Source organism: Penicillium verrucosum (genome assembly GCF_028828655.1).
Source record: "Penicillium verrucosum strain IBT 35672 chromosome Unknown utg000002l_segment0_segment0, whole genome shotgun sequence".
Lineage (NCBI taxonomy): Eukaryota > Fungi > Ascomycota > Eurotiomycetes > Eurotiales > Aspergillaceae > Penicillium > Penicillium verrucosum.
Genome location: NW_026643211.1, coordinates 4,191,087 through 4,209,104, shown reverse-complemented (window position 1 = coordinate 4,209,104; position 18,018 = coordinate 4,191,087). Strand labels below are relative to the sequence as shown.

Sequence of the window (18,018 nt, the reverse complement as noted above, 5' to 3'; positions counted from 1 at the left end):
CGTGTGAGGATCCATGTCTAGCTTGTTAGGATCCCAGCAGAGGCCATTTTGTTGAGATGTCAGCCATGGCTAACATGGGGTTGTTGCCATCCCTGGCATAGTTTGAGGAAAGTAAAGACCGAAATTTCACTTGTTCTTCCGGGTTCTCTTTGCCTGTAAGTCCTTGTAGAAGGACTTCTTTCCGCTTGTTTTGTTGGCTTGAATGTCCCTGTATTTGGCCTGGAAGCGCTTGGTGCCACGTTCGAGTGCCAATGTTTCCTCAACAAAGTTCTTCTTGCGGTCCTTCTTGGTGATACGATTGCTGAAGAACTCGGTAGGGCCCTCGATGATGGTTCCAACCTGAGAATATTCTGGCGGTTTGGCCTTGCCATTTTCCTTCTTGTAGTGACGCTTGGGATCAAGCACAGAACGCATCCGGATGAGCTGCAGATCTCTCTTAAGCTCCGAGGTCATTTCTGTCTTCGGGAGGTTGAACCACTCAGGTCCAGCAGTAGGCTTGTCCTATCGAAGGTGAGGGTTGTTAGCAATTGCCCACAGATATCGCACACCAAGAAAAGATAGTGATTATGACGAATGCTCAGAGTAACTATGAATAAAAAGGCTCTCACTGGTGCAGCACAGCCCAAGACGGACTGGTTACGCCGCATCAAGCGCTTTGCGTTGGGATATTTTCCTCATAGCAAAAAAAAAAAAAAAAAGGGAAGATAGGATAGCAAGGAAGTAACTGGGTGACTCACGGTATTCACTTTCTTGATCTCAGCCGCGCGAAGAGAGTTGGCCAACTCCTTCTGCTTTTGATCGGTGATCTTTGCAGCATCGACAGTAGCAACATCATCTCCCTGGCGAATGTATGATTCCAGTGAGGACCCCGGTGACAACTTCGGGATTCTAGAGGGAGGTTAGCCTAGATCTTAGCTTATTAATGTTGAAAAGGTTCCCATACCTAAGAGATGCCAGATCATCAGTCTGGGTGGTTAGGGCATTGGAACCCTTCAGTCGAGTCTCTGCCTCAAGAAGCAACTGCTGGATCTGATCATCAGTCAGGTCTTCCTGAACATCCACACATGTTGAATCAGCCATCCCTGTTGGATAGGGAGGGTAGAAAAAAAACAAGAGCGATTTAAGATGAGGTGGAGAGAATTTATATTTTTTCTTAGCTTTGCTTGCTGCTTCCCGGAGCCGGACAAACGTTTATGAGAAATTTCTGCTTAGTGCGAGAGTGGAGTAAGGGTCATGTGATTGAACATACTTTTGTTTGTAGTACCTGGTACAAACTAATAGTGTTATTTAAGTGGTGGTAACAGAAGTACCCAGTACTTATTATTAAAGTACTCATTAAATGGTACTCATGTATTGAAAGTCAAAGACCCCAAGGGAAATCACCTATCAGAGGTATTTATCTACTAGTTATACTATGTGTGTATACATACATATATACATTCATTGTAATAGAGTAATCCAATGCTTTATAACCCTTCTACTATTTTAAATTAGGCCTGATTATATCCAAAAAGAAAACCCCTAGTTATATAACTATACCTAGGTACACCTAGGTACACCTAACTAGTTAGGTATTATATACATCGAGCTCGGAGGGGTGGCCCCGGGGAACGTCAGACAGCTCAACACCTTTGGCAACGCGCCTCGACGAACACAACTAGCTTCAAATAGTTTCTGGCTGCGTGATATTTATCTGATAATCGTTTTTATTATTGAGTCCATTCGTTCTTTGTTCTTATATCTGCCAACCCCGCCTTCCCCCGTATCTCACCTCACACCCGGTCGCGTCGCATCCTCTCGGTCCGTCCAGTGCACCATCCACCCGATACGCACCCAGAGGCCCATATAGTGCAACCCCGAAGCAATCATGGAGCAATCCCCTCAAGGCTCTGCGCAGCAAGGCAGACAACAACCACAGCCGATTTATGATGTTAGAAATGGGGGTCATTATGGTAAGTTCCTTCCAAGGTTATCACTGCACCCAAAAACTACGCGCCAAAACTGCGCACCGAGGTCCATTACAGGGCTAAGCTGCTGGTTTTGTTGCTTCCTCTTCGGCTATCCAATTGATTGAAGGGGAGACTAACGTCGGCCATTTATCTATAGGTGCTAGCGCAGCGGTATGTCCATCGCAGTGAGCCGCGCGGGCCTTATCTTCATTCTATGACGATCGCGCGAAGTGTTTTGAGTATCAACTAATCAAATTTGGGTGAAAATAGCTTTCGGCGCAAGGTTATGCGCCAGTTGCCGAGTTGTACACTGGTACCTGGGCCAACGTAAGCTCCTGAGATGACCAAACACATATCGAGCTCCAGTACTCACCAGAACTAGGTAAACCAAGGCCTTCAAGGAACCGCGCGTGATATCCTGACGACCTACTGGCAGCATGTCATCAACCACCTGGAATCAGACAACCACGACTACAAGATCCACCAGTTACCGTTGGCCCGTATCAAGAAGGTGATGAAGGCGGACCCGGAGGTCAAGATGATATCTGCAGAGGCACCCATCTTGTTTGCTAAGGGCTGTGATATTTTTATTACCGAGCTGACTATGCGTGCCTGGATCCACGCCGAGGACAACAAACGTCGTACCCTCCAGCGATCCGACATTGCCGCGGCTCTGTCCAAATCGGACATGTTTGACTTCCTCATTGATATAGTTCCCCGCGAGGAGGCAACTTCTCATGCAAAGCGGTCGAGTCAAGCTGCCGGCACTGCCCCGGGACCATCTGCTGCCCCGGGTCAGCTGCCCCCTGCCCCGCATGGAGTTCAACCGCACCAGCACATGGGCCCTGCCGACTACGCTTCCCTTGGCCAGCACGGTATGCCTCAGGACCAGGAGTACCGCCCACAACCTGCCATGTACCCCGGAGCCGTTCAGTCAGACCCAACTGCAGCATATGGTCAGCCTCAATCCCAAATGTTCGAGGGGATGTATGCCTACCCGCATCTCCCTCCCCAGCAGGTACGTAGTTGTCAAATGTCTCATCTTTAGCAGACAAGCTAATTTTGGTCGTCAAGTGAATGTGTCATCAGCACATGGTCCAGTCCGTCATTTTAATTTAGTTCACGCGCGTTTTCAGGCGAATTTTGGTCCGTTTCCTTTTTCTTTCTTACTGTTTTTATTTGATTCTTTTTTTTTTTTTTTTCTTCCCACACATGGCAAGGTCAATGCTGTAGAAGTGGTGATTGAGTGACTCCTGATTCCGATCTTTTCCGATCTTTCAGGAACCTTTTATATTAGCACGGGTTTTGATCCTAGCTAGAAAAAGAGGAAACCACATGTGACGTTATGAAGATTATGTGTGATTGGCTTTGTTGATTGTAGTATCATATATGTTCCTATATCCCGTACCGGTCTTGGAGTAAGCCGAGGTTACAATCCATGAGATAAGAGACATCCTCAGGCCGTCCAAAGTTGTTTCATATATGGCCTTTTGACCAGTTCTGGATATGGCAAGGTACGCTTCTAGCTGTATTTCTGTACTTACGCTCTCTCAATAGGTCCCAAGGGGGTACTTCATTGTTGTAGTTGAACATTGCATTACACATAACACACTTATAGATTTATCCAGTCTTCTTAAAGCGTGATGAAAGAGTCGCAAACTTATCCACCTTGGTGGGAGCTTGAATACTGCGTGTGAGCCTATTCATAACTAGTTAGCAGGTAGTTCACAGCAATGCGGTTGTAGATTTTGAACTGTACTTTTCGAGCAAAATGGGCCCCTGCATGGCATCAACTCGTCCATATTTCTTGTTCCTCGTGGAAATATCGTAAAACTCGTCTGCACTGTCCGCTTGCATCAACTGCACGGTTTGCTGTAACTCGTCGAGGTTCTCGCGAAGAATTGGGACGTTTAAGCTGTCCACGAATTCGGCGAGATATTCAACATCTTTTGCTAATGCTGCCACTCCGTTGGGATTGATTTTCTTCACATCTGGGGACAATGGTTGCGCCTGTATGGTCAGTCAGCAAGTCTCTGTTTCGACAGATTGGGTCCATAGAAATCTCACCAGAATCATGTTAGCAGCATGACTAAGGGCATCGAAATAGATGAGCTCCTTGATTTCCGTTGGCAGGCCCAACAATGTGGAGTTCATGATGTTGGACAAGAATCGAGTCAAGGTTTGCATGTAATTGCTTGGCTCTGTGGGAGGTGTAGGGGACATCCACTCGTACTCTGCGGTCTCGATAAGGTCGTCGATTTTGGAATTGACGACCTCGAAGATACGCTTCTCAGCTGCTTTCTTGTTGCTTTTGAACTTCTCGGTAGCCTTCAGCGCGATTGAGGTGCCGGTGGAGTTCTGTGATCGGGCTGCTGCCAATAAGAGTTCCAGCTCGCGGCAAGCTAGCTCGAAGTGTTCCAAGTTAATAAGAATCTGAACGATTTGGCCTAGATATTGCGAGGACAGGCGCTCCACTAAAGTGTCACAGACTTTTTGCGAAAGGAGGTCATCCAGATCCTGCTAGGTTAGTTGTCAAGTCATGGAGTTTGAGCGTACACGTTGGTTCAAGCTCACATTCTTCAGTGTCTCATCAATCACATTTGTATTTGCGAACCCATCATTTGCAAAAAAGTAGAACTGGTTCAGGAAATTCCGGATATCAATGCAACACAACGGATACATTCGGGAAAATGGTAATATGCATGGGAACCTAAGCCAAATGATCAGTTACATCTAAACAAGGACCAATCGGCCCAGGCTGATTCCCAACTTACACTTGTTCCTCGCGAGGTTGTTCCGGGCTGTACCAGCTAACATTGAGGACCTTGTCATGCTCCTCTTCAGTCTGTATGGGCATAGGCATATAATCATCCGTTGATACAATCTGGTAGTGTCAGCAGTTAAAATAGATTGATAGGGAGAAAACAGCCCTACCTCCTGGAAATCATCACTGAATCTCTTCTTCAAAAGTTCAGCATATTTGCCAAAGAGCGTCAACAAGAAGTCATCAAAGACCCGCACGGGGAAGTTCCACGTCTGTAATATGGGTATCAGCTATTTGAGGCCAAGATAATATAGTCGGGCCTACTCACATTCATCGTCTGCATAAATAGAGCAATCAGATTCTTGATGTTGAGAATGCTTTCGGCGTTATCAACTTCATGAAGTGCTTTCAATATCAGCACTACAGCCGCTTGGCACATCGAATCCCATAGCTCGTCGATCTACTCAAAGGCATGGGTCAGATAATTCCTTGAGGGGGCTAAAGGGAAGGGGATACGGTTACTTACATCGACGGATGACCTGAGATCAGGGGCTCTTTTCATGGTGGCCCGTTCAACAATGGCAAACCCGGCCATCTCTTCCAAAAGATTGTGCAGACTAGAACCATCTTCATCAACAAGAGTGATAGAAGACGGAAGCAAGAGTTCCTTTTGTCTTCGGCGGGTGGTCGCGTATTCAATTCGGAATTTGTCCATATGTCCCAAAGATTGATGGATATGCAAGCACTCGAACAGCGGCGTGAAGTCAACTTGAAGATCTTCATTCTGGAGCAGGTCATACTCTTCGTCTTCATCAGACACCAATTCGATTGCCGAGTTCAAATTGAAATGCTCTAAATAAGGGATTTTATCCGCTCTTTGTTTTTGTCTTGTTTTCCGTTGGTCCGTGTGAAAGAGCGCAATTTCCCCGAGGTATTGAGACATTTCTCGGATGCGGTAAAGCCAGGTGTTGAGATCTGACATCACTGCTTCCGCGATAGCTCTCTGTGTCGCTGGAACTGAGCGTTGTATCATGACTGCAATCTTGTATTGCGTCACCCCCTTCAGATGGACATTTTGTAATTCCTCCAGTGCGCGCAACGCGGCATAGTGGTTCTTCTTTGCCAAGAGGTCATGGACCTGGTTGGCTAGACGCAGAACCTCCAAGCAATCCTGAATGGCGCGACTAGTCTCATCGATGTTTTGCCGGTGGCCACGCGACTCCACCAGTGCTTTCTTCTGCTCGGCTAGGCGTTGGGTACTGGTTTGAATAGATTGGTTCAAGTCCAGAATCTCTGCTGTCAAGCTCACTGTCCCCTCTCGAATCCGAAGCAGTGAATTGACTGATGAGACAAACTCCTGGTGATTTGTGTTGCATATGCTTTCGATTTCGGACTCCTTGTCACCCGCAAACCGGGACAGCGATTGCAGCAGTTGTGGAGTGCGGTTTTCAACACTGTAATCTCTGATTGAGGGAATGAGTTGATCAAGATAGTCTGTGTCAGAGGGTGAGATGATAATCTATGGACAAGAAGTCAGTTTGTTTGGGTAGACTCTCCAACGTGTATAGGCTGGCTCACTTGGTTCAGGACATGTGGCTCATTGAGCATTGGAGCCATAGGTGGCATAATGGCTTAGCCTCATAGCCAGATGAAATCCTAACAGTCTTAATACTTCACACCTGTTAGGCTTGCAACCTTATCCTTATAGGTCCTAGGTAACTAGTTGAACGTCACAGGCGGTCAGATGTTCCATCTGCCACCAATATGCATGACCGCTTTCGAGAGGCCTCCCTAGGTAATCGAGGCTAATCCTACTTTGCACTAGCGTAAACTTTGGCCAATATCACATGCCCAGGTGTATACTACCTAACCTGGAACCTGCGCGAGACATCACTCTTCCAAGGTAATTATTTCTAACACCTTTTTTTATACACAACGTCCCAACTTACTTGTTCTTTTAGCATTCCTAACACAACTTCATCAATCTTCTCACCAGCTCAGAGACTGTGGGAACAGTACGTCAGATAAACACTGTTAGTTATACAGTAAGACAGAGAGCAGCGATCACCACCATGCTGAAGGTGGATGCAATGGCTGTTATATTCTCTATTGGGGGTCTGGTCTGTATAATGACCCTTTACTATAATAGTATCACTGACATAGGATCACAGCAAGTCATTCCATAAGACTCAGTATGAGAGCGTATTGGAGACACTATGAGATTGAAGGCAGACAGAGAACTCTATAACCAGCCTGTCTAATGACTAGATATATGCTGCGATGCATGCTCAACGACTCACTCCCCAACGGTTTCTTAATTGCTTTGTTTGCACCGTTCGACGATCAAGTGACTCCATTTGTTGGCCCTGGGACAATTAACAAGTACATAAGTGACTTGTATCCCCTCGTCAACACTCCTTTTTTTTCCCTCTCGCAACAATTTCAATTGCTCATCTGTGGCTACATCGCGCGAACCCTACCTATTAAGTCGGACAACTTGCTACATTGTATGTGGACTGTCTTACAACACGATTGTCGCTTTCCCGCTCATCTTCTCATTAGGATTGAACATGGAGAGGCCTTCTCCAGCTCGAGGATCGCCATCGGCGCAGCTTACTGCATTCAATGCGATGGGCTACGACCCTCTTGGTCACCGAGGGAATCCTGTTTCGTTGCCTGGGATGGAGACAATCCGTCCAACTGCGTAAGATACTAGTTGTTGTTTTATTTTATACATTGACGATCAAAGTGCTAACACGGTCAACGCGCGTTACAGTGATCCGTTTGCTGGTTGGTCCAATGAGACAGGGTCTGCGTCTAGCGTTCCTTCATCTCAAACCACTACCGCAGGCTCTGCTTCTGGCTACCCCTATCCAGCGCACGCTACCCTTGACCAGGCAAACACTCAGTACCAGTACTCGTCTGTTTCGCCTCGGCTAGCTCGCACAATCAACACATCTCAAACTGTCATCGGACAAACCCCAGTTTCTTCAGCTCATCCCACAAACCCTGGTCCTGGTGGAATGCGATACTCGCCTTCCCATGCCCAGACATCTCGGTCGCTGGATTACATGGCATACTCGCCTCGTTCTTCGACTAATACTCAGGCACGTCTGGGAGCATCTCAGTATCTGCTCTCTCCTGTTCAGTCAAGCATTGCCAACGCTCGGTACTCCCCATCGCGTGAAGATATCACGTTTGAATACAAGCCGATCCCGGATTTCTTATCTAGCTTGCTCGCAACCACCCAGGATTCAGTTCGAGATGTCCCTGTTTCTACCAACAACGCCTTGACCCATATTTCCCGTGGTAGCCAAGCTGGTCGCTCCACTGGTACAACTAACCTGTCTTCGCAGCCCCTCTCCGGTGGAACTCATAACGTTACTGAAAAGCATCGAAGCTTTATCGTGCGAAATGTCCCTGTCGACACCGCCCACCGCTCGATTGTTATGATGCTTCCCGTAAGTCGCAATACCAACCTTCTCATGGGATAGACCAAAGCTGACTCTATTAAGATTGACGAATACCCCTCCCTTGAGGATGTTTGTCTCAAGCAAGTTGAGACCCAGGGTGCATTCTCGTTTTCGTTTAGTGACCTTCGAGAGGCCATCCGCGCCATGAACAAAATTCGCCAAACTCGTCCTGCATGGCGCGTCATGCCTGCCAATTGCAAAGATCTTGCCAATTTTAAGGGAACCAACGGAGCTAATACCTCTTCCTCTGTTCATCAAGATGGTGCATTCCTGCTTTCTGTGTACACCATCCAAAACCAGTGGCTCACGGAACCTATGGAGGATGTTGTTCGACAGGTCGTCACTTCTCTTGGGACCCCGCGTTCTTGCAAGCTTATTGAGAACGGCACAAACATGGGTCGATACCAAGTAGAATATTTCAACAAGCGTCACGCGACTTATGCTTTTTCATGTCTCGGTGGATTCAAGCTCGAAGTATCTTTTTTTCTTTTTCTTCTTTCGCCTTCATTTTTGCTTTTATGTTCCTTGAAAGTGGAATGCTAACATTGGGTTCGTGCAGGGTTTTCGTTTCAATGTCTCTATTGATACACAGGAAGAGATTCCTGCTTTGTCTCATATTCGAACTACCAGCTTTGGCTCCCCTCAGAGCCCCATTACGCCGTATCGCCACGTATCCAAGGTGAACGAACACGTTGAGAAGGTCGATGTTTCCCCGGCCTTTGAGGAGGGTCAGACGAGCGCAGAACACGCCATTGATCTCGACCGAATCAGGCAAGGACTAGATGTTCGCAGCACTGTAAGTTTTCACCTATCTGCTACATGACCCGATTTCTCACATATTGCCTCGTTACAGGTCATGATCCGCAACATTCCTAACAAGATAACATCGGTATGCTTATCTCCATCTTCTTATGAAAATATTCAATGGCGAATTCGATCTGATCATTCAATAGGATCAGTTGAAGAGCATCATTGACGAGTCCAGCTATGGGAAGTATGACTTCCTCTACCTACGCATGGGTAAGTGCTTCTCCACGATTTATTCTCCTGTTCAGGCTAATTCGATCCACAGATTTTACCCATCATTGCAAGTAAGTTCTGATTGCTCATTGTTGGCTTTCAATGTTGCTTACCCTTTGTCCTTCTAGCGTTGGTTATGCTTTCATGAACTTCGGAGATGTGAGTGTTTTTGATAGCCCTACTTTTGTCCCATGTCCCTTTTCATCCCATGTTCCCTTTCGTCACATGTTTTTGCTAGCCCTACTTTCATATGTCCCTTTTCGTCCCATGTTTGCTTTCGTCCCTTTTCGTCCCATGTTTCCTTTCGTCCCATGTTTCCTTTCGTCCCATGTTTGCTTTCGTCCCTTTTCGTCCCTTTTCGTCCCATGTTTCCTTTCGTCCCATGTTTCCTTTCGTCCCATGTTTCCTTTCGTCCCATGTTCCCTTTCGTCCCATGTTCCCTTTCGTCACATGTTTTTACTAGCCCTACTTTCATATGTCCCTTTCGTCTGATCTTTTTACTAATATAATATATAGGCAATTGACATTATCGACGTGAGTTATATCATGGGTCAGTGTGTGACATGTACTTACCAGTATCTATTAGCTCGTGCACTCTCGACAGGGCAAGACTTGGTATGGTCCTCCCCATCTTCCCCAGGAAACTGCACGTTTGCTGACTCGAGACAATTACAGGCCCGACTGCATCTCCGAGAAGAGAACTGAGATTTCTTACGCCAGTTTGTATCCCATCCATGGCCAATTGGAATGATGTCTAACCAGTTTCAATAGCACTCCAAGGGAAGGAGGCTCTCGTGAACAGGTTCCGAAACAGTAACGTTATGACCCGTCCTCCCGGAGAACGACCTCGTGTGAGTTTAATCTTTTTTTTTCTTTTCTTTTTTGTCCCACTCCGGTACCGATATTGACTGAATATATAGCTCTTCCATATCGACGGCCCCCGCGCGGGCACCGAAGCAGCCTTCCCCGGTCCCAATGATGCCAGTAAGCTCCGTCGTTCAGTTGCTAGCACTACTCAGCAAGGTAAGAAGAGTAAGATGCCTTACCCTCTGGCTTGTGGGCATGTTCTGACCCTTCCACAGGCCTCTTTGCACCTCGAACCCGACCTCCCACTACGCCTCACACCAACCGTACGCGACCCCAATCGCAGTCCTTCAGCCAGACTCCACGAGGTCGAGGATCCATCCGCACTCCCCGGCATTCTGGTGGACGATCGGTGCAGCATGTCCCTAGCGACTTTTCTTCGATGCGGGCAGAGGACCGTCAATTCATCTCGCCGAGGAATTAAGCCTTATGAGCTCATCTACAAGAAAATCAGTTGCTCTTCCTCTTGCTATTTCTCTTGCTCTTGACTTTCACTTTCACTGTGACACATATGCAGCTGTTGAATGGCGAATCATTTTCGAAATATTCAACCGATCCTTCCACTCCAGTCCGACGCCCCCCAGTCATCCATGAAACAATGCGCCAGCCCAATTACCCAGATCTATTTTCAAACGAGTGAATCAGAATCAGATCCCCCTCCCCCCCCAAAAAGACCAAAAACCCGAGAAAAAAAAAAAAGCTCAACCTCGCGAGATACCCAAAGAATGAACACCACAATGCCGTTCACAGAGCCCCAAAACTCTGGATACTGAAACATCGCATCCTTGGTTTATGGGGTCTTTCTACGTCCCTTTGTTTGATCCCATCTGCCCCAGACAGGAGAGGATATCATTCGCAATATCCCAAGTAGGTTATGTGTGGTATCCCCATTGAGAACAGCATGAAATATTCCTCTACCACACAGAGGGAATCAGAGGCATCTACAGTTTCTCAGAATAGCTGGCACAGTCTTTGCTTGCTCTGCTGATGACATGTGCCTTTGTATTGCATATTCCGAAGAGAAATTCATCTCATTTCGGAACTGTGCTTCTGCGCGGTGTTCGCTCTAACCTTTCTTTCGTTATTCACGGTCAAACTCGTTCATTTATGCTCACATCTATTCTCTACCTCTCCTGTGTTTCCTGCGTTGCCTGCTTCGATCCTAACCCCCAATCTCACCGGAGATCACTTATTTGTGACCGACAACCAACATTGGCAACCATCCAAAGGCGCTGCTGCGTTTCTTACGTTTCCTCACCTCGAGCCTCTGGTCTGCGGTTTCTGCATTTTCTGCGGTTTCTGCGGTTCCTGGCAGTCTTTTTTTTTTTTTTGCTTTTCTTGTTTTTTCAATGCGCGTTGGCTTTTGCCTTTTGTTTTTTTTTTTTTTTTTCCCTAAAAAATCTAGAAAATCCCAAAAAAAGTTGGAGATAGGAAATTAGTCAAATGGAATATTTTCTTTCGATTATATTTGGATTATATGAATGAATACGATGTACGATGTACGATGTACGATGTTGTAGAGACAGTAAAACCCGGAAACCCGAACCACACCCCCTTGACTTTTCTCCATCTTCCTTCATCTTCCTCCATCTTCCTTAATATACAACAAAATGGACAAGGAAATCCTGGCAGTTCATTCAACATTACATCTAATCTTTCATCGCAACAAAAATCAGCATCGTCGAACCAAATGGTGGAAATGGCTATCCATTTTGAAACGCGCTACCTTGGATTTCGCCCGATCGGGGGTAATATCCCACCTGGCCACCATAATCCCCAGATGTTACATGTATGAAGAAAAGAAAAAGCAAAGGGAGGATCAAGTTGAAGGCAAACTAACTGTTTTCTTAGTGCTTTTTCAACTGTCGTTGCCGATAACCAATTCTCTACCCTGGGAATCGTACTGCTAGCTGCATTGGCGCGACTGTCCAAAATCACGGGGATCAGTCATCAGCTGAAGATGCAACCTGTGAGGAAGTCCAAGATTATTCCAGTCGCAAAGGAAGATCTTGGGGAACGCATTCATCGAATTGATACTGTGCCACTTGTCCCAGTCAAGATTTCCCTGTCGGATTCCACGGCTTCAGCCAAAGAAAAGCCCACGGAAAAACTTCAAGAAGTTTCCAAAACGAAAAAGAAGAAGAAGAACAAGAACGCCATCGATGATTTGTTTAGCGGTTTATTTTGAAACTTATATATCCTTTTATGTACAATATCCTTTTTGGGGGTGTGTTTTTGTGTGTTTTACGGAATTGCAAGGGATTTATGTCCAGTCATGTATTTTCCAAAGGCTAGAAAGATTGTTTTTATGAACGAGATCGAGAGAAAATAACCTCGCCCAATAAATTGACAGCAACATGATTGGCAGTGGCCCACGCCATACTGTAGAGATATTTGGGAGAGAAAACAGTCCAGATGAAAAGATGCGTCCGGAGGACTGTACAGGCGGCCATAACTGAAACCAAGGACATGGCAACATGGAAGGTCAATAGTGCCGAGGGGTTTTGGTCTGGATTCTTCGGCCGGAGACGATGGCTCTGTGAAGCCCACCAAATAGGTCCTGTCCAGTTGCTCGCAAAGGTGAGAATCCCTACCAGCACCACGCTGTAGCTATCAATACCATTATATCCACTAGCAAGGTCCACAGAGGAGATTGAATTAGAGCCACCAAACGCGAAGAAGGTCATATATTGGAAGATCAAGGTTGTGATTGTCACTTCGATCCCTGTGAGGTTCATGGAAGAGAGAATGCCAGCCTGAATTCGGAAAAGCAGGAACAGGGGGACGTTAGTGGCACGGGACTGCGTCATTAAGAAGAGGTGCAGAGCTTCATGGATTGTATCATGTGCTAAAAAGAAAAACAAAAAGAAACAAATTTGTTGTTAGTGACGACTCCAACTCCAAGAGGCAATCGAGAGCATGTGTGGGCTTACCTCGGGGAACTCTTGATCGGTTTCCAACGAGCGCTAGCAGGACAACGACAGCAAGTCCATAAAACACAAGCCTGGCATGTAAAACCAATGATAGACTGTAGGGCCATTCCTTCATGATTTGCAAGATGAACGTCTCATCGAGGAGTTCGGGGGATTCCGAAGTCACAAAGTGCAATTTGAACGTAAAGGCCAACACGGCAGGGGCCAAGGCACTGAGCTTCAATATTCCAGTGATCGGTATACTCCTGAGAAGATGATGGCCAGCATCCACGTACGTGAGGATAAGAAGACCCCAGAAGATTTCTGGATGGCGTGTAAAGAAGGTGCGAGCAATATCAGGCTCGGCCGCGAATTTCTGTCCCGTTTGGTTCCACCGTCGCAAGAGCCGTTGGGTGATTGCGAGCATAAGAATGATGCATTTGTCAGACCAATATATCAATGGTCCAAAGCGGTTGCGTAAGATCGGTCTTGTAGATGATTGCGATTGCGATTGCGATTTGATATGCAGGTAGACAATCCATCCCGAGCAGATCCAATACCAGAACTGTTGCTCTTCTTCCACATAGCTACTCGCAAACATCATCATCCCACAGGTGATGATCATGAGCATCAAAAATATCCCGGAAGATCCGTAACGCGTGCATTCCTTATATGTGGCCGGAAGTACAAGCAGGCCTGCAACCCCCGTGATCAACAGGCCGAGAGTGAGTTTAGAGACATCGTAGTTACTGGCAGTACGGCTCATGACCTCCTGTGCAATCCTTAAGAACTGCAACAAAGCGGTATCAGCCGTAGCGTAAGGATCATCTGATTCATCCCTGGTGGAGAGAAGTTGTTGGACTCGAGTCCAAGCACATTGAGCTCCCTCAATACCCGATAGAACTCCTGAAGGGCAGGATGTGGTGCCATCGGGGCCAAACGTAGACCCAGGGAATGTAGTTGTCAGCGTGTTCAGCAGCTGCTCGGCATTTTGATATAAGATTTGAAGTCTATGAGAACCTGTTTCCGTGTCAGTTCCTGAATCAAAAAAAAAAAAAAAAGAAAGAAAAGAAAGAAAATAGGTTGTTGTTGTTGTTTTCGCTTGGCCAGTTAGGAACAGAGCACATACCATGATCCCACATCTTTAAAAGTTCTGGAATGAATACACCAAGACTGTTTAAAGGAATTGGGATACCAAGAAGTCCCGCCAAGGTTGGAGCAATGTCCGCTTGCTCAACCGTCCGGTAGTACTGCATATCGTCTGACGGTTCCACGGGGCTTTCTCTTCGGCCACCCAAGGCTTCAAACTTGGGTGACATGAAAAGCAACGCGGGGGAGGTTTCCCCAGCAGAGGACCCGCCGTGGTTTCCAGCCTCATTCATGCCATGATCTCCGCACAACACGAACAGTGTGGATTGAAGATGGTCTTGTTGCTGCATTGCAGTATAGATTTCAGTCACCACGGAGTCCATCTCATGCTGTTTCGGTATCATGAAAGGACTAGGAGTTGAAGATTAGAGAGCAGGTGAAGAATAAGATAAGGAGCTGTATTTACCTTTTCGGGCCAGCCTTATGTCCTATGTGATCCAGACCCAGGTAATGCATGATCAAAGCAGACCAGTCATCCTGGGCAAGCTCGTTTGGAACGTGTCGAGTCACATTATGATCTACTTCCGTGAAGTCCTGCGAGAGAATAATCTCAGTTTCAATACTAATACTGCGGGTACACAATCACCTAAAGTACAACTGACCGACACGAAGAAGCTTGTAGTTCCATCAGCCCGGTCAAACATCCCCGGGAAGAGCTTGAGCCAGGTGTCGTCCCCATACATCACAAGCCGTCCTCCTATGGCCTTTAATTGCGCCAACCAGGTGTCTTGGTATGCCAGTGTTGATGTGGTATCTGACTCTGCGATGTTGAGAATAACATCCAAGAAAGACGGGACTGAACCAGTTGTAATGGCTTTTAATCGAGGCATTGTAACAGTCGGAGCGCTCGCATATGCAGTGAATGGCAGTGCAGCACCGGACCGGATCAAGCTAGTATCAAGTCAGTTCCTGATTTCAAACAATTAAATATTGGGTTTTGAAAGTGATACTCATACTCACCTCTGTGTAAACAAGAAACCCGAGTCATTCGAATATACAAAGTCGCTATAAGTGAACACCCTTGTTAGTTACTGGGGATATCTCGGAGGTGAATTGTTTCGAATTATACCTCCTTAGCGCATCTACCACCATGAAGATAACTTTATCAAAGACCGCAGGTGCTGTGACATTCTCGCCTGTTTCATCAAAATTCGCTAATCCAGGGATCAACGGTTTATAAGGGAAGAATCCTGAAGAGAAGGTGAGTATGCCCACTGGAATCAGCAAATTGGCAATGACTGTCGCCCAGCTGCTAAAGCCCACCATCTTGCAAATTGGACTTGGCGTTATAGCTCAGGGCAACTTTTATGTCAGAGAACCTCAAATTAGTTGGTTAACTGCACATATCGCGAAATTGTTTGGCCGAGGAGATAGGTGGTGTTCAAGATCTCTCATTGGTCACATGATTGGCGTCTCCATAGTTACCTAAGAAACTTTAATATCTTCTTCTCCGGTTGTAGCTTGGAGGTCATGTGACCTCAGCCCCTTAGCTAGTGGTTAGCTCCTATCTACGGTTACCTATCTAGTATGTTGTAGGTGGCTTGAATTATCATCATTCACATCGGACCATACTGTACCATCTCCCCTCCTGTATCTGTTGTATCTGTACAACTACCAGTTTGGATGGCTCTAGGATCCCTCTCCCGGTAGTCATGTGATGTCGACCAGAATGTCCGTCCCGTCATTACTGAACTTCTTGTATGTAAGCAGGACTTATTGGTGTCCATTTGTAAGCACCACTTGCTCTGCATCGTAAGAATTTAGTATCAAGCTATATTGCCCTTCCTAAGTTCGATATTTATAAGCCCGGTTAGCTAGTAACTCTTTTGATTACTTTTAATTAGATTATTATATAGTCGCTTACTCTAAGCCTCTATACCCCCGAGCGAAGATATATAAGAAGACGATGGGTTAATTTACTAAACGTAGTATAGGCCTACTTTCTATCTCTTCCTCTCCTCTAATCTAATATAAAAAAATAAGTGGTATAGCGACGAGATATTACTCTTTTATAATCCAATTCTGGCCGTTACTACACGCTAGCGATCTCGATGGCCTTAGGTTAGCACCTAGGCTAGCACCTAGTTTAGCATCTAATTTAGCACCTATCTTAGCACCTAGTTAGTGTAGCATCTAACCTCTTGTTCGCAATTTCAGGGGCTCTACCGTCTACAACAGTCTACCCTATAAAGATTCACCCACCTCCACTAATTTTTACTGGTACACAATTAACTAGCGTAGTATTTTATATGACAATCTTACAAATGAATACTATATCAAAGTATTATCGTATATAGCAATCGGATCTTACTCCCTTCTTAGACGGAAGAAACTTTCTATCATAATACGTATAATATAGGATTCACTAGTTATATAGGTATAGGGACTTCTAAAGTGAATTGAATCTGAATTGAATTGAACTATATTATAAGATTCTGCAGTGTCGCAGTGTTAGGGCGCATAGAAGCACCGTTCGGCTCTAGATATATTAATAAGTGATGAGAGATATCTTGGGCCCATAAATAACTTACATTCATAAGAGGCTGGATTGAGAGCCTTCGGCTGGACTTTCCCGTCAGTTGTAAGTAGATCGAAGCTGCGATTCTTCGGTCGCATAGGGCCGGCCTGGGCCCGGAGTCGAATGGAGGTGCCGGAGTTTCATACGGAAAAGCTCCTTGGGAATTTGAGTAAAAGATTGAATGAATCTGTTTGTCGACATGGTGTATCTGAGATTGGGGATGTTGGATATTGAATGTCAATAGACGTGAACTGTCTGGGGGATCCATCACCACACCGCCTTCTCGAGTAGGATTGTAGGATTTAGGATTGTATACTCTGGTATACTCTGGTATACTCTTCTATTCATGAACTAGAAGTTGACAAGACTGGAGGAAGGCATAAATCAGTTAATTAATCTTGACTATGGTTGTTTGTCGGTACATTAGTAGGGTTCTTTTTCCCCCACTGATCAAAATCCAAGTAATATCTCAAGCCTGTAATGAAAGGTTATGGTATATCAGGTGTAGACTATGAAACCATATGTACGTGAATCGCAGGTGTAATCGTGGACTCCCAAACGCCTTTTTCTTTTTTCTTCTTCTCCGCCACACCGTTTCGTCAAATAATCCAATCCATTGCCCCTCACTCGGCACGCGCTTCACTTCCTCTTGGGACCTTTCTTGGCTGTAGATAGACGTTTTTGGAAGACAATCGAGTTGCGAGGCTTCTGGTTGCGCTTCTGCACACGTGCCTGCTTCTTCTTGGAGCTCTTAATTGTGTCGATATCCATTTCTGTATTAGGAAGAAGGTAAGTAAGCATTATGTGGTTCAAGGCCAAAAAACAAAACAAAAACAAAGGTGCGATTCCAAAGTTGAATTGCCATAAGACTAACCTTCGCTGTCACCAGTCTGGGCCTTGGCTGCTTCGGCTAAAACAGAATATGAGATAAGTCGGTATCCTTGGAAAAATGATGGGTAGTATACATACCAGCCTCATCCTCGGCTAGGTCCATCTTTGATTTCACAGGGGCTTCAGGTCGTGGCTGTGATGCAAGCTCCTGTAGTTTGGCAGCGAGTCTCTCGGTTCTGGCATCGACCAGTGGGCCAAAGACCTTCTTGCGCAGATTGGCTCTGTTGCGCTTGGAAACGCTGGCTCGGACACTTTTCGCCATTTTATGAGGATAAGAAGGGGAAATCAACCAGACAAACAAGATAAACAATATAAACAAGGTCAATAAAGGTATGAAGACTTGAGAGGATATAGATGAATAGATGAATTGATGTCCGGGTGGGAAATAAAATGATCAACTGATAACACAATCAACTTTTTTTTCCGCCCCGATAGGCTCGTCTTATGTCATCCGGAGACCGCACTTCCAAGGTTCACC

At 45.9% G+C, this 18,018-nt stretch overlaps 7 protein-coding genes across 7 annotated transcripts; 3 read left to right on the top strand and 4 right to left on the bottom strand.

Moving 5' to 3' along the window:
* Positions 1-103: 103 nt before the first annotated feature.
* On the bottom strand, positions 104-1,126 carry N7516_007208 (Fcf2 domain-containing protein). The gene is made up of 3 exons (XM_057219928.1): positions 944-1,126; positions 738-888; positions 104-501 (listed from the first exon to the last, which is right to left on the bottom strand). Exons 1-3 carry the CDS (start codon positions 1,078-1,080, stop codon positions 127-129), a joined length of 663 nt encoding a protein of 220 aa, XP_057074019.1. The 5' UTR covers positions 1,081-1,126; the 3' UTR covers positions 104-126.
* A 741-nt stretch (positions 1,127-1,867) lies between these two features.
* Positions 1,868-3,026, top strand: hapE (CCAAT-binding factor complex subunit HapE; the record flags this gene model as incomplete). The annotated part of the gene is made up of 5 exons (XM_057219927.1): positions 1,868-1,952; positions 2,107-2,120; positions 2,220-2,276; positions 2,332-2,967; positions 3,024-3,026. 5 exons carry the CDS (start codon positions 1,868-1,870, stop codon positions 3,024-3,026), a joined length of 795 nt encoding a protein of 264 aa, XP_057074018.1.
* A 543-nt stretch (positions 3,027-3,569) lies between these two features.
* On the bottom strand, positions 3,570-6,339 carry N7516_007206 (Rab GTPase-binding exocyst subunit SEC15; the record flags this gene model as incomplete). Its single annotated transcript, XM_057219926.1, has 9 exons — positions 3,570-3,648; positions 3,709-3,959; positions 4,017-4,466; positions 4,524-4,659; positions 4,724-4,833; positions 4,884-4,985; positions 5,042-5,173; positions 5,240-6,232; positions 6,292-6,339. 9 exons carry the CDS (start codon positions 6,337-6,339, stop codon positions 3,570-3,572), a joined length of 2,301 nt encoding a protein of 766 aa, XP_057074017.1.
* Positions 6,340-7,283: 944 nt separating this feature from the next.
* Positions 7,284-10,494, top strand: N7516_007205 (putative meiosis protein MEI2; the record flags this gene model as incomplete). The annotated part of the gene is made up of 14 exons (XM_057219925.1): positions 7,284-7,417; positions 7,490-8,174; positions 8,229-8,660; positions 8,746-8,982; positions 9,040-9,075; positions 9,140-9,206; positions 9,259-9,277; positions 9,335-9,365; positions 9,723-9,740; positions 9,793-9,821; positions 9,882-9,925; positions 9,978-10,057; positions 10,127-10,229; positions 10,289-10,494. The coding sequence occupies 14 exons, from the start codon at positions 7,284-7,286 to the stop codon at positions 10,492-10,494; spliced, it is 2,121 nt and encodes a 706-aa protein (XP_057074016.1).
* A 1,186-nt stretch (positions 10,495-11,680) lies between these two features.
* On the top strand, positions 11,681-12,258 carry N7516_007204 (uncharacterized protein; the record flags this gene model as incomplete). The annotated part of the gene is made up of 2 exons (XM_057219924.1): positions 11,681-11,859; positions 11,922-12,258. The coding sequence occupies 2 exons, from the start codon at positions 11,681-11,683 to the stop codon at positions 12,256-12,258; spliced, it is 516 nt and encodes a 171-aa protein (XP_057074015.1).
* Positions 12,259-12,376: 118 nt separating this feature from the next.
* Positions 12,377-15,397, bottom strand: las21 (mannose-ethanolamine phosphotransferase LAS21; the record flags this gene model as incomplete). Its single annotated transcript, XM_057219923.1, has 7 exons — positions 12,377-12,918; positions 13,004-14,002; positions 14,112-14,482; positions 14,538-14,665; positions 14,734-15,022; positions 15,092-15,136; positions 15,201-15,397. 7 exons carry the CDS (start codon positions 15,395-15,397, stop codon positions 12,377-12,379), a joined length of 2,571 nt encoding a protein of 856 aa, XP_057074014.1.
* Positions 15,398-17,288: 1,891 nt separating this feature from the next.
* On the bottom strand, positions 17,289-17,802 carry N7516_007202 (DUF2423 domain-containing protein; the record flags this gene model as incomplete). The annotated part of the gene is made up of 3 exons (XM_057219922.1): positions 17,289-17,422; positions 17,524-17,559; positions 17,619-17,802. 3 exons carry the CDS (start codon positions 17,800-17,802, stop codon positions 17,289-17,291), a joined length of 354 nt encoding a protein of 117 aa, XP_057074013.1.
* Between the last annotated feature and the right edge of the window lie 216 nt (positions 17,803-18,018).

Excerpts from the sequence above, each read along its gene's own strand:
- N7516_007208 (XM_057219928.1), bottom strand. The coding sequence starts at position 1,080 with ATGGCTGATTCAACATGTGTGGATGTTCAGGAAGACCTGACTGATGAT. Across the intron at positions 889-943 it reads GATGATCTGGCATCTCTTAG|AATCCCGAAGTTGTCACCGG; the intron begins GTATGGGAACCT and ends ACCTCCCTCTAG. Across the intron at positions 502-737 it reads AGATCAAGAAAGTGAATACC|GACAAGCCTACTGCTGGACC; the intron begins GTGAGTCACCCA and ends CACCTTCGATAG.